The 14,933-nt window shown below is 41.1% G+C and overlaps 1 protein-coding gene across 3 annotated transcripts in view; it reads right to left on the bottom strand.

The window, feature by feature from the left end:
* The window catches only part of SIK2 (salt inducible kinase 2), a 58,833-nt gene extending 44,081 nt beyond the window's left edge, over window positions 1-14,752 (bottom strand). For all 3 annotated transcript variants that reach the window (XM_082330565.1, XM_082330566.1, XM_082330567.1), the window contains exons 1-3: window positions 14,591-14,752; window positions 4,509-4,625; window positions 1,436-1,499 (exon numbers count right to left, since the gene is read on the bottom strand). In XM_082330565.1, coding sequence (XP_082186691.1) covers window positions 1,436-1,499; window positions 4,509-4,625; window positions 14,591-14,740 — 331 coding nt within the window. In that variant the 5' untranslated portion in view covers window positions 14,741-14,752. The remainder of the gene's footprint in view (window positions 1-1,435; window positions 1,500-4,508; window positions 4,626-14,590) is intronic.
* Window positions 14,753-14,933: the final 181 nt, after the last annotated feature.

The following is a 14,933-nucleotide window of genomic DNA, read 5'->3' as shown; positions in this document are numbered from 1 at the left end:
CAAGAGCAGAAGATTTTAAAATTTAGGAAGCTTCCTCAATTCTTCTGGTCCTTCAAAATACTGAAGGATTCTCTACTGTTCTGCACTTTGAGCAATCATGTACACTAAAAGACGGCTGAGCAAGTGTGAGGTGTTACCTGCTCAGAATATTTATATCCTACAATTGTCCTGCACTGATAAGTAGCAACTTTTTCCAAAGAAATAGACTGAGATCTCTATTGTGGTCCAAGCTGAGCATTACAAAACAAAAAAGTTGCATCACGAAGTATTACAACTAAAAAAAATACTGTATTTCACACAAATTTAACACTGCTTTAAGTCCTGCTCGAGTGATGAGTTTGGGCCAAAGAACATGCATTCATGTGAATTTGACCATACAGGTCAACAGAGACAACCTAAAATTTTTCATTACGAGTGTTACTCCAAGTAACCCTGACACCCCCTCCTGCCCACCATATTCTTCCTGAAAACATATTAAAAATCATGCCTGATAAATCAGTACGCAACTGCACAAGAAACAGATTCTCCAGTTTACCTGAAATACTGTTTGGGCCACTGTTCATTGTGAGGCTGAACATTTGAATACAGTTTTTCATCTCAACTCAATGCTGAAAACCTGGTAATTCTGTCGGCTGAGATGAGAGTTTATCGTGCACTGTTTTGTTTAACAAGCTATATCTTCCGCTAAAGGAACATCAGTAATTTTAAACTTTCTTCTTATGCTAGTGTACACTGTAACAGTTTTCCCTAAAGTTCTTAGTTCTAAAATGGGAAACAGTGACAGGTATGACACTGATTGACCTCATGGTTGAAACTGTCAGCAGGTGTGACAGTTTTGCTGTGATTTGATACGACAGTGGAAATCGTATTAGAATTAACAAATAACCATCACAGCATGTATGTAGTAACTTGCAGTCATAACTGATTTGGGATTCATTACACTACCCTAAAGACAAAATCTTTAGCGTTTTCCATTCAGTCACTATTTAAAATGCCATTATTTACCATGGGAGTAAGACTGGGTTCATAATGTTATTTAAATATGCTGTATTGAGGGTGATACTAGTCTGTTTCAGTGAAGACCATTCCCATTTCAGTGTTCTGTTTCAGCTTTGAAACTGCTCTTATGAGAATCTTGTTGGGGCACTTTTAAGTTTTGCTTGCAAATAACTGAAGATTGAATCAGATCAGTGTTACAGCCATGGTGAGATTTTTTCTTAATTTAATTTTGTGCAATGCATGACAACGGTTGGACTTGATGATCTTAAAGGTCTTTTCCAACCTAAACAGTTCTATGATTCTACGACACATTTCTTGACAAACAAAGGGAAGTGACTTACTACAGTAAAAGGGATCCTGGGGCAAGATAAATACAATTGACAAACTCGAGACATTAACATTAAAATGTTGAACATGAAAATATTCTCTTGCTTACCGAAAATTTCTCCATTTTTGGCAAATTCTGTCACAAGGTACAACATGCTTTTGGTCTCCATCACCTGTTGATGGAGAAATCGCACATGAGATTGTTTGCGGGAAGAGCAAAAAGCAAACACACAACACACACGGATACTTATTTTCATTGTTCGCTTCTGGAAAAGATGTGAAAGTTTTTGCCTTGCACATACAGTTATCACAATCTTTCACTTTGTTTTTTCAAGTTACCTCAACAATTTCAAGGGGAGCATTTGCATGCTAAGCACAAGGATAAGCTTTAAATACTTCATAAAGCCAGTGTACAGAGGAAGAGGTGGATAGGATTCTCGGCCACAAGTGACTAACTCAAAATGATAGTATCCTCAGCAGCTAATTTAAAGACTTTCCTTTAAGGAATCGGCCTAAAGTAATTCCGTTGCTCAACTTTTCTAACATGCTGATGGCTGGTGCTTGGGAAAGACAACTGGGGATAATACCGACCTCTCTTACTAAAGTTCTTCAGTTAGAGAGAGGAAGAAAAAAGAAAAAAAACAACCAAACAAACAGATGAGCATCAGTCTTAAAACGTGGCAAAGTTCGAGTAAAAGCACGACATCACAGGATCCCATTGTACAGTCAGACAGTACAGCTACAGAACTATCACATCCTCAGTATAACCCCCACGGAGGGGGGGGAAACCCACCAAACTTTAAGCATCTTCTGCTTTCTCTTCTGGTAAGGTCGAGCCTTCCTATTACAAGAACAGACTACTCAGAATTCAAAAAACATGGGAGCCTGGAAGGAATAGGGGGAGAAAAACAGGAAAAAAGAAAGAGGGTAAGGGGAAGACTTCAAAACTTTTCCATGAACAGTTGTTCATGGCCTTGAACAGAAAGATTTCATCCAACAATTCAAAATTTCATACTTCCATGATATAAGTTGGGAAAAGGCAGCCCCGTCAGTTATCTCAGAGCTTTCTTCCTAATGATCTACTCCTCAATTGCTTAAACGGCTACTCAGGAATGCATTGTACAAATAGCACAATCAAAAGATTCAGTGAAAGTGAAAAATCCTCTACTTCAAAATAAAAAAGTCATTTAGGACTTCCCTTCAGTACAACACAACAATTTCAACACCCAACACATTTTGGGCCTATTTCAATAACCACAGTAAAATAGTTCAGCATGAGCTGTCTGTGGACAAGACCTTCCTGAATTTCATTTTTGCATTTTATTTATGCACCTGCTTGAACGTACTAGAAGACTGCTCACAAACTAACTCTTTAGAGAAATGCTTCAACAAAACAAAAAAAAAAAAAAAAGGCAAATCCTGAAAAATATATTGTTATAAAAACAGCAGAATTACCAAAAAACTGACAAGCCAGCAGACAGAACAAGATGGCAGTTCTTCAGTCTCTCCTGCACCCTTGTTTAATTGTACAACAGCTGAGCATATTATGACTGAAATGTCTCTATCTGGAAGGCAAAACAGTTTGGAAAGACTGTTTTAAACCAACATTTGGAGACAGGAAGCTGCAACAGCCTGTGGATTACATATATATGGAACCATTCTTAATCAAGCCAAGATTGCTAGCTTCATTACTTGACAGTCCTCAGTAGTTCCTTGACATGAGACAATTCAGAAACTTGTAGTGTGGACACAGTACAGTGATGGGCACATCATACAAGCAAACTGGTGAGACAAATTGATTGAAGGCTATTTTAAAAATAAACTCACCTATCTACCAAATGCATTTCTATCAAGCCAATCCCTTAATAGTAAAGGGGTACCCTCCTCTTCAAGTGATCTTGCTGATCTCCAGACTTAATTTAACTATTCTCAGACTCTCCTCTACCATTTTTGTGTTTTGTCACTCATTCAGAAGGAACTGCGGTAGATATTACTCAAACTAGTTAGAAATTTAACTCCCTAAGGTCTGCCTCTACTCAGTGAATCAATATTTTAAAGAGGAAGTCTCTTTCCCATAAGATTAAATTAAAGCTAAAGAAGTATAAATCGGGATCTTCATCTTTATTCAGTATAACAACTCCAACACCATAGGTCCAAGTCCTTGTGCTCCCATTGCGTTTATAGACGTTGTCAGATTAACCTAAATTCAAAGTTTGGTTTTAGCATGCACAAATCTTCATTTGTTTGTTGATCTAGGTTTATTTGAAACAAGCAAGAGTATCTCAGAAGCACCATGTGATTTGTTAAACAGAACAGTAACAAAGAGACCCCAAAGGGAATATTCTCAGGAAAGCCTTAAAAGCAGCAGTTAACTGAAGCAGAAATGCCAGCAGCCTCAAACATTTTACCATATGCTAGCAGGAACAGAAAATGAAACAGAAGAGAAACAATATAAAACAAACCTATATTTTACTATACAAAATCTTCACACTAAAAAAAGTCACGAGTAAAAACCTTCAAAAGTTTTCATTGCCTGCAGTTGTACGCATTGATCACAAGTGCAGGTTTATCTCTTATGTAAATACACATTGTTGTACCGTAATTATTCATCCTTTATGTTACTTGGTGCATGCATTTACATCACAAGCACATCTGCAGAATCTGGTTTATGTATCCTCCTGTCTTGTCTTTGGATAAGAAAAAAAGGCTGCAAGTACTCCTGAATCTGCACTCTGAGCCAAGACTTGACTAAAGAAAACCACTATATCCACACAGATCCTCCTGGCTAGTACTCACTGTAGACACGTTATACTGAATATTCCTGCCCTCCTCTAGCTTAGATAGTACCTTGTCTGCTAACAGACAGCAAAGTCTTATCACTGGGTATTTCCAACTCAGCTCTTTCACTAACAAAATTTACAACCTTCTGTGTATTTTAAGCGGATTTCGGGTACATTTGAGTACTTAACACGGCCAGCCTAACTGGTACCATAGAATGAAAAAGACCACACCTGATGTACTTTCAAACACATTAAACACTTCTCCAATGCGAATCAGTTCCAGAAAAGCTGAGTTTGTCACAGACTGGTCATCTGCCAGAAGTCACTGGTGTAGAGCAAACTCTTCATACAGGAGCAAAAGAGAGGGGGAGAAGGAAAAAATAAAGACACCACTAACCATACCTGGTAGAGCTTTATAATATGTGGGTGATCAAGCATTTTCATTATCTGCACTTCTCTGTAGATCTTCTCCAGATTCACAGCATCCAGCTGAGATTTGTCAATGATTTTTATTGCCACCTGCAAAGAAATAGCAAAAGTGAGATTAAAACTCCCCAACATTTTCCTCATTAGTTTATCCTTGTTACAAAGGGAATAATGCAACCTCAGATAACTGGGGGCTTTCTTCTAGCTCAGAAATAGACAATCCACACTTAAAAATACAGCAGCACAACATTAAACATGTCAGTAGTCCCACTAAGTGACTGCAGGACCATCACCTACATCAGCATGTCAGAAAAAAAAAGTTTTACAAGAAATGGAAGACACAGAACAGGTGATGGAGGCCAGTGCTCCAATAAGCCCATGTGCAGAATTCTCTTATATCAGTAGCAGATACAACTGAGGACCCTTCATGGAGCAGTGTTGTAAAGACAAAAATCTTAAAAAGCCTAATGGTGTCCATTTCTAGAGTCAAGGTAGCCAGTTTGAATCCCACAAATGCAAAATATTTTAAAAGAAAAACTGTTGGCTCAACACAAATAATCAAAACATGGTGGATCCATGTAGTTTCAACTGTTACATGCTTGTTTTAACTGTAATTAATATGCTACTGCAAAAGGGCACCTGCAGGTCATCTGTTCAGGGAAAAAACTCTGTACAGATATGTTTGTCAGTCAAACCTTGCAAAGAGATCTCAATTAATTTAGAAAACAGATCTTGGTCCTATTGACCTTGTTTTTAGCCAATACATGTAAAGTGAATTGCTGGTAACTACACATGCTTAGAAGACTAAAAATTTCAAACAGAAGGCATTAAAAAAAATTTTAAACCAAGAAGCAAAATATAGCTGCTATAAAAACCCATGCAAAGGATAACAATACTAAAGCGTATTGAATATATAAATGGTGTTTATTCACCCTGAATATCACATTATTGATGCTGAAGCAGAAGCAAACAATGTAAGTCACACAAATGCTTCCAATTATAACTGCATTTCACAAACTGTTGAACTATAGGAGACAGCTGCTATGCAGGAGACAAAAATCCACAGGAGGTGAACCTCATTATCTCCAGTAAGGCTGATTATGGACCCACCTGAATTCAGAATTAACTATTTATTGACTTCATTTCAGTATGCTTTTGCTAGATAACCTCTTCAAAAGTCCCTTGTCTTCCCCAACCACCAGAAAAATAAGATTCTGCTAAGAGTGAGTAAACTGATCTAGCCTTGTAATCAGTGACAAGTTGTTCTGGTTTTCAAGATGCAGGATGCACTCTCACATAGCTGAAGCAGAAAAAGACTATTTTCCAAAGCAAGCAATTTTTAAAAACTTTTTTCAAAAGATAGGTGTGGGGTTTTTTTTAAATAATGTCTGATTAATTTAGAACTCACTGAAACTAGATTTATGAAAAACCAATACACATTTATAAGAATAACGATATATACAGCCGTTAGACAGAAAACAAGAAGAACGGTTCACATCCCACAACATTTTCACCATTAATCATGAGTTGCTCCATAGCCTTTATTCTTCTTCAAAATGTAACAGTGGACATTTTGAAAAGAAGTGGTACCTAAAATGGTATTCAGCCATTCCACACTGCCCTCCTTCTCCCCAGCTTTCTGCAACTTTCTTCTGTCTAGTATAACATACAGCAATTTAGGGCATCCTAATCCTTTCCCCTGTTGTCTTCTGCTAGCTATTTGTATTTACAGCACTCTCCATAATGCATCCACTCTGCCCTCTTTCATATTACACCACACTGCACACTGAGAAGCATCCAGGAACAGTGATGCTCAAGATGGCAGGTCCTAAAAGATTACAGAACTCCCTTTGAAAGCTTCTATCTTTTGACTATGAAGACACCATCTCTAAACCAGGGAAATGAAACGTGGATCACCTGCTTCTGCTCCTATTTATTACCCTCTCATCCTATTCCCATTCCTTCCAACTACAATATTAATTTGCTGTCTTAGAGTTGGTCTATGTATAAAACTTGATAATAAAGGCCTGGCTTCACACATGGAAGGAATAAGGGACAGGCAAAAGAAGAACAGTAACATGCACGGGGCTGAACTACCCAAATGCATACTTCCCACTTGGTCTTGCCAGATTTGCACTCCCTTTGACTGCTCCCTAGAGCAATTGCTCATTCTCTCAGCAGGTCCCCTTTCGCTCACTTATAAAGGCAGAACAGCAAGCTGCTTCCTTATTTGGGCTGATTATATGCCATGTGGCAGCAGAGGATGCAAACAACCATTCATGCAGCTTAAGAAAAAACACCACACAAACCCCATACCTTTAAGTCTCCCTGGCCTAATTTAAGATCACACCTAATAAAATGACTTCTGGTTATTGTTTATTTTTTGCAAGCACAGTTTATTAGCCCAAGAAGAAATCACTTCACTGGAAAGTTACAAAATGTCAAAGCAATCAAACCAAAACACTAAAGCCAAACCGAATTCTTATACATCAGGAAATATTTATTAAAAACAACCCATGTGTCACGTTTCCCCCTTCCTCTAGCTTAGTTTATACTGTCGCTCTGGAATCAACCAGAGACACAAGCTGGTTTCTCCTTCATTCTCCCCATCTATCCCAGTTTATACCTGTTATTTGGGTGACCTCCAGATTTAAGAGGAATGGAGCCCACTATTTCTTATTTACAAACCAATGAAAAGATTAATCTGTAGCAATCTTGCATTCCTATCACAAAACAGCAATACATCTTTCAGTCAAGCAACAAGGTATCTCCAATCTTGGATGGATCGGGCGTTCAGGAAAGTCTAAATGTCTCCTTCATTGATCTAGAGTAATGCAAAAAAATCCTGCTGCATTTTTTGGTGTTTGAAGTGTAATGGCAATCTAATTAGAATAGCGATTTACACAGACAGCATCAGCCTCTCAGTAACTTGAGGTATTTACAGTAGCTTCTTTCTTCACATAGACAACACAGTGTAGAAGCTCTACCTAAAACTTGCATAACTTGCAACTTTTAAGGCTGTCTCCTTCCCTGGCTCTGGTTCATTTAATTTCACCTTACAGTCATGGTGCATTTTCTCCCCATAGTTAGGTGTTTTACAAAGCTCTCTTCAAATGCAAGCAAAAAAATACTCTTTCTCCCATTTACTCTTCTTGCACATAGGAAACGTGTGCAGTACAGAAAAGCTAATAAAAGTAAAGCTATGCAGGACTTTAAAGAAAAGAAGTTAGGTCTAGCATAGAAGAGGAAAAAAACCCAAACAGGTGAAACTGCAGCAAAGCAATAAATAAGGGGGGGGGTTTGGACAATTTGGGACCCCCCCCAATCAAAAAACCCAACAGCAGCCTGCTCTCTGGCACTCATGCCCAACCTTTGTTTATCTATCCATCACACCATCATCAGTTTGATTAGCATAAATATTTATACTTCTTTCTTCTATAGTTCTCACGCCCGCCTAGTAGGGAGGGGGAGAATTCTGCAACTGTATGGCTTGCTAGTGCTACTTTTTCCAATGAAGCTTGACTCCCATCACCTTACCCTAGCGAAAAATCTAGCTTTACAAGTACGCTGACTCTTGGTGTTTTTTCTAGTATAGTTGGGCACTTCCACAGTTTGCTCTTAAATTTTGAGTATTCCTTTTACTGAAAGTACAAATACTTCAAGTACAGCCTGTTACCACTTCCAAGCCTATCTACAAGTGTCTATGTTGCCAACTTTCTCCAGATACTGGGCATTATTCTGAACACTGCAGTTCCTAGCTTCTGACATCTGCAGAGTTCCAACAACAACAACAACATCAGTTTTTAACTTTGTTTTCCCAGATAACAAAAGTATCCATTTCCCTAGAAAAATCTAGATAACTCATTTGTCCTTCTTCAGTTTTAAAGATTAAATACTTGCATTTCCACTTCAGTTTCTTGATAATCAGTGTCTACTGTAGTTTTATTTTTTTGACAGTTAGTAAGACTATGCAACTATATAATCACTTCGGTTACTAAAAAGTAAGTAATTTTATATAAAATAAAAACGTGCAGAAGACATTTTCATCTTTACATGGTTAAAATCCTTGAACAGATCTTACTTCCTGAGCAACAATCAGTAAAATTTCATTAGAGGAAAGAAGCATTTTAAAAAAGAATAATAAAAAAAGAATGGGTCATATAAATTTGGGAAGCATGGCTACAAATCCTGCTACAACCTTCACTACACTTTCCGGCTAAGAACAGTGCTTCATGTTCCAATGTTTCCTTCTTTCTTCCTTTTCCAGAAGTTTCCCATCCTATCTCCTTGCTGCACACATTTAGAAATACAACAATTCCCAAAGACCGTTGAAAGACTGAAACCAAATCCTCCCGCTAAAGTGTGGGAGCAAGAAAACAAGTCTTCTGGAGCACTACAGAATGAGCCACTGTCTCAGCAGGCTACCTGCTACCTCTGTCATCGTGTCAAGAGATGCATTTTTGTGCTGCTACACCCATAATCTATTCAAAAAAGAGACAAACAAGACTTTTTTAAGCTAGATCATTCAGTTGACAGCTATCATTAATATATTCATAAAAGTGTGTGTTGTGTAACCACATTAGTTCAGTCTCTCAGATATCTGAAAAAATTCTAAGCACAGCTTTCCACTAATTAAGAATATCTTATTTGAGATGCAAGAGGAAGAGATGCAAACTAATAAAGAACAAGCTATATTTCCAGTTTAAATAGGTTTTTAGTTTAGAAAACCCACCACATTACATCAAACCATATTTTGTCTTACAATGTGGAGTTATTTGGCACTATTAAGCAGCAGTTTTTGAACACAGTAAAAGCGTGTGCCTACTTGAAGGAAAAAAAATTGCTATTTGCAATCCTTGTAGAACTCTCAATGTGTATATTATATATGTGCACACAGTGGCAGCCTTCTATAGGAGAAGCAGCATAGTAGCAGCTGGCACCACTGCTTCTACAGTCAAATGCAGATTAGATATCTCAGTCTATTCTGAATCTTCAGTTTTCATGCATCTTGCCAGGGCCATAGAAGATTTAGAGAAAAACCACTTGGAAATACTTAAAATCCAGCAACTTCTTCGTAACGATGTGAGAAGGAACAGTCCATTCAACAGCAACAGCTCACTTTTGTCCATAATCTCAGCTGTGTCATGATGACAGGAAAAAGGGAAGTAATTCTTAGAGGTGGAGAAGCTGCTTCAAGATGGGGAACAGTTTCCTGTCTGAAAAGTGTGTTTTGTTCCTGAATATACAGCTTGCTAACAACTACTAGCGTCTTGCAGAGATGTTGGAACATCAGTTCGATCTTTTGAAGACAGTGCAGAGAGACTGAGTGCATACAGAAATGAATTCTCATTTCTCTAGTATGGTCAATCATTGCCACAGCACAAGCAAACGGACTCTAATTTGGCACATGCCAAATTAAAGACAATTACACAAGTTTTGTGACTCTAGTTTCGGCTTTTTTTTTTCTTTTTTAAATAGTTATCAGTTCTCCTGAGAAAAATAAAAGGCAACAAACAAAAAAATCCCAACCAAACATCAATATATAGTATTAGTACGTACTTCACACAACAAAAAAGGGAATCCTGTACCTTCCTTTATCTTTCCTTATCACCAGTTTCTGCTGCTTAAAGACTTCTATTCAAAAATACCTTTGCAACTTTCATGGCTTCTTTTAATTTAAAAATATTAGGAATAGCACGTATTTCCTTCCCTCTTTTACTAAAGGCCTAGAGAACTGGAGTTTGCTCAATCCTCATCTGACATCTGGGAATTGAAACTGTCAAGCAATGAAGGTGCTTGTCAAGATGAAAGTTCTTCTATCCTTCAGCTACTCCAGCTTTCAATTTGCGTTGTTTTTATATTATTCATTTAATTCTCCGACTAGTCTTTCAAAAAACACCCCCCCCCCCAACACGGCCTAACAAATTAACATACAAAAAGAGGTTTGTCCATGTCAGTACAAGCTTTAAGGTTTCACGCAGGTTACAGAAATTCAGATATGAGTTGTTAACCCCTAGTACATCCTAAAAGTAGATAAACCGCATTAAAATTAACCAACACAACTTCCTGCAACCTGGGGCAACTCCAACGTGCAATGGCAAAGTGTTTGGATAGCACAGATTTATAAAAGCATTAACCTCCCTTAGGGTGCAGCACACTATGCTCAACCTGATCTACCTGTGAGCTCCCACTCTCTGCCTCCATATAGGTGTTCCTCCTCTCCCCCTCGCAACAGATCTGGAGAGCCCACAGCCGCAGTTAAATCAGCACCCTGAGGCTTTTTTTTTTTTGGCAATAGTGTCATTTTCCCACTAAATTACTCCACTAACCCAAACTGCGTGCTGTCTAGCACAGGGAGCTGCTGTCTCTGCTTCTATCATTCACTTTTACACCTACCCAAGCACCCTCGATCAGGAACTCGCATGTAAACTAGTATCACATCTTGTATCAGGAGCTGGTAATTTTCAGTGAAAAGTGCAAATCACCTGTAACATACGGGACAGCTGAAAGCATAACTGTGAACTGTAAGGACATGCTAGTCAGAAGGGTTTCCTTTTCGTCTGAGGAGTAATGGCTAGTATTCTTCTGGAGATGAATAATCCTTAGGGGGTATTAGTTACAGAGTTTTGGGCGTGGGTGGGGAACACGACTCTTTCACACATAGCCTATTCACAAAGAGTTTCCTTCATCCTTAAAGTGCATTGCTTTTTTCCAAGTAGTACCTTCATCTATTCTGAGAGCATGTCACTACTGTTCATTATTTCACACATCATCGTATTTCACTAGAAGCGACTATCCACCTTCTTGAACTTCATGCTTCCGATTACTTTTGTTCTCTTTTCTTAGTCTCATCTTCTCCTTCTGAGGAAAAATTTTGCTTATTTCTGCATGCCTCACTAACAAAAGTTACCCTGAGATCACAGGACTTCTCGGCAACAGGATAAATTAGGGCGGCAGGAAAGCACGTGTCATTAACTTAAGTGGCAACAAACACACAAACAACAGGCAAAGCAAAGATCACATTCAACCATGTAGCCCCCTCTAGGGCACCCTGTATGGACTCTCATTAAAGAAGGTCCTGCACTACCTCTATTACTACAAATACATATCAATCCCCCTGTTTTTCTTAACTTTCACACTTCTTTCCGTTTGACTATTTAGTCATGCAATTTTAGTGTTGCATTAACATAGGATTCAAGTTACGATTTCGGAGTTTGTTTGCGTACACCATCTACTACCCTGTCTTACGTGTATCTATCTTCTGCTTCATGCCTGGTTTCGTTTTATGTTCACCTATGCCTTGCTAACAATTTATGGCAACTATATTTACTATTTTCAGTTCAAGTTACAGTTTTATATTCCGATATGTAGGTTTTCCATAAAAAGGATAGATTCCATACATAATCTGTAAGTGCTGACCTTTCAAGGGAATAAGATCCCATCTTTTTTTAATTTGACAGTTATTGGCTAGTCAGAGTTATGTAAAAAGACAGGCAAATAGTTTTATAGGTCAGAGCCATATAAAATACAATTTCAAAGTACTGATGCTAAAGAAGCCCAACCACAAGCTGGTTCTCAATTTAAAGGGTTCAAATAGGGAGATTCAGGAGAAACTCAGACAAGGAAACAGTCCTTTTTAAAAGGGCTTTCTGAGCAAGTCTCAACAGCAACACAGCGCAGATCTTCACGCAGTACAGGCCTGATGGTACACAGGTACAGCCTTTCCAGAACGTAATATGCTGAATATTCTTCCACTGGAAGTTTAATAAAGCCACAGATGAATGTGAGAAATTAGCAACTCAAGAAATTTAAGCAACCGTTTAGAAGAAGCTTGAAATATGAACAGCCTTCCATCTAGAAACATTCATAAGCAGGACTTCCACTTTATGTGCATAGTGAACTAACACTAAATCAAGGGAGGTGGTCCAAACTTGAAGTGCTTATTCAAAGTAGTATTTGGCTAGAATTCATTTCCCCCGACATCACTAGAAGTGATCTTAATAGGGTTCCCCTTCCTCAAAGGCCACGTAAATACTTCCAGCAACTAACTCAGCAATTAAGTTCCAGATAAACATTCTTGCATCTCTTACTGCAGAAAGTCAGTGTAGCTGTACTGAAAAATGAAAGACCTTGACACAAATCTCCACCACAGGAAAATCTGCTGTAAAAATCATGCAGAAGATAAAAAGGCTTCAGACTAGGCACAAGGCTCCCCAGAAAAGGAAAGCTGGTTAAAAAAAACCTCAAGACTGTATTAGAATGTACTGGAATCCAGTAATTTCTTAGGACACAGATGGAAAAATCATACCAGAGTTGGGGAGCTGTTAAGCTCTATGTTTTGTTTAACCGTTGTTATTTTGAACAATACTAAACAAATATACTTTCTAAAATGACAAATAAAGATGAAAGTTTTCATCCCCATCACAAACTCTGCCAAAGAAACGTGTGCTAAAAAGTAAACGACAACTTACTATCTTCAAGTGAAGCGTTTGTAAGTTTGGCATATGGCATCAAACTTGGGAACAGCGCTAACATTGCAAGGTCTTTGCTTGGCTCTTCAGTAATAGCAAGGAAGGATTTAAAAATAATTAACAGTTTATTGTGAAACTTGAGAAATAAGACAATAAGAGAAATTTCTTTTAGCACTTGGGATGCAAAACTCATCTATTACTGCATGGCCAGAACAATGTTATCATTGCAGGTTTGTTTTCCTTAACTGACATCCAAACTAAGGACATTTCTCATTCCCGTAAGGAATGATTTTACCACACGAGACCACAGTAACTGAATAATTGCAGGTCTTTTCAGTTTTTTACCTTGTACTTCGGACAATATTTTATTTACTTTTGTCTGGTACAGAGCAGCACAGCAAGCTCTTCTTCAGTAAACAATGAAAGCAACCGTAACAGAGCCTTACAAAAAGCTTACCTCTAGGTGTAGCGACTAAAACTACCTAAGAAGAAAATATAAGAGGCAGCTGATCTTTCAAAGCCATTACTCTCATCAGATACCTGTTTTTAAAAAGCGAACGTGACTACATTTTATCCATGCAGATTTAGAATCATTTTTGTTTTAGGTAAAGCATAAAATATTAACAATCTACAGGCTGGTAATCGCCGGGTAACATAAATGGGGGGGAGGGCGGTTAAACAAAGAGACTAAAAATGGTTCAATTTGGTTAACTAGCAGGATGATGTGTTGAAGAATTCAGGACAGGCACAAAAGTTCCTTTGCTAAAACAGATCACCAGTGGAAGGACTGCTCGTCTCGCAAGTATCGGCCAGATCAGGAAGCCGTAAAATACTCGGGAGATGAAAGCAGGCACAACACAAGGCTTGAACCTTCCCTGTTAGCAGAAAGTTATCGCTATCTGATGGCTACGCTCACGAAGTAAGGCAACAGCCGCCCGCCCCCCGCACCCTCCCGGCCCCGGCATCCTCGCCCTGACAGCAGCCCGCCGCCTGCGGCCTGAGCCGCGGGGGCAGCCGCCGCAGCCCGACGGGGAGGCCGCTACCGCTGCCCCCGCCGGCGAGGCGAGAGCAAGGAAACAAACCAGAACGGCGGCCAGGGCTCCTGCTCCAAAGCCTGCCCGCAGCCCATCACCCCCGGTAAATGACACAGCCCCCCTGCCCTGCTGCAGGAGGCTCCGGGGCCGGCAGGGACAAAAGGCGCCAGCAGCCTGCCCGGGCGCTGCTGCACGCCCCCGCCGAGCCGCCCCGGCCGCCCCCAGTGAAACCCCAGCTCCTGAGCAGAGCCCCCCCAGCCCCGAGGCCGGCCGCCCGCTGCCCAGCCTGGAGCGGAGCCCCGCAGCCCCGGCGCCAGCCGCCCCTGCAGGCCCCGCCGAGCGCAGCCGCTACGGCCGGCTCCCCCCCGACCCGGCAGCAGCCGCCCCCCCGCCCTGCCCGCGCCGCCAAACGCCGGCCGCTCCCGCGCCTGCGGGCGCCCGATCCCGGCCGGGCGAGGCCCGGGGGCCGCGGGAGGGGCCGGGGCGGGCGGCGCGGCCGGGCCGGGCCGGGGCGGGGGGCGCGGGCGGCCCCCGTCGCCGCCTCTCGCCTCACCTCGCTGCGCGTGATGCGGTGCCGCGCCAGCTTGACCACGGCGAAGTTGCCTTTGCCCAGCGTGCCCTCGATGTCGTAGAAGCCGACGCGGACGGGCCCGAGCCCGCGGGGCAGCAGCGGGGGGGGCCGCCGGGGCTCGGCCATCACCATGCTGGGCGCGGGGGGCGGCGGCGGCGGCGGCTCCGGCGCAAGCGGCGGCGGCGGCGGCGGCGGCTCCGTCTGCGGCGCCCCGGAGCCGCGGCGCCCCGCCCCCTCCGCCCTCCTCCACCAACCGCGCGTCACAGCGCGCGTCACGGGGGCGGGGCCTCGCCATGGCAACCGCGGCCACCGCGGCGGGGCCGCC

The sequence above is a fragment of the Platalea leucorodia genome (assembly GCF_965183815.1).
Source record: "Platalea leucorodia genome assembly, chromosome: 20".
Lineage (NCBI taxonomy): Eukaryota > Metazoa > Chordata > Aves > Pelecaniformes > Threskiornithidae > Platalea > Platalea leucorodia.
The sequence above is the reverse complement of the archived record's forward strand: the minus strand, read 5'-3'. Positions and strand labels throughout refer to the sequence as shown.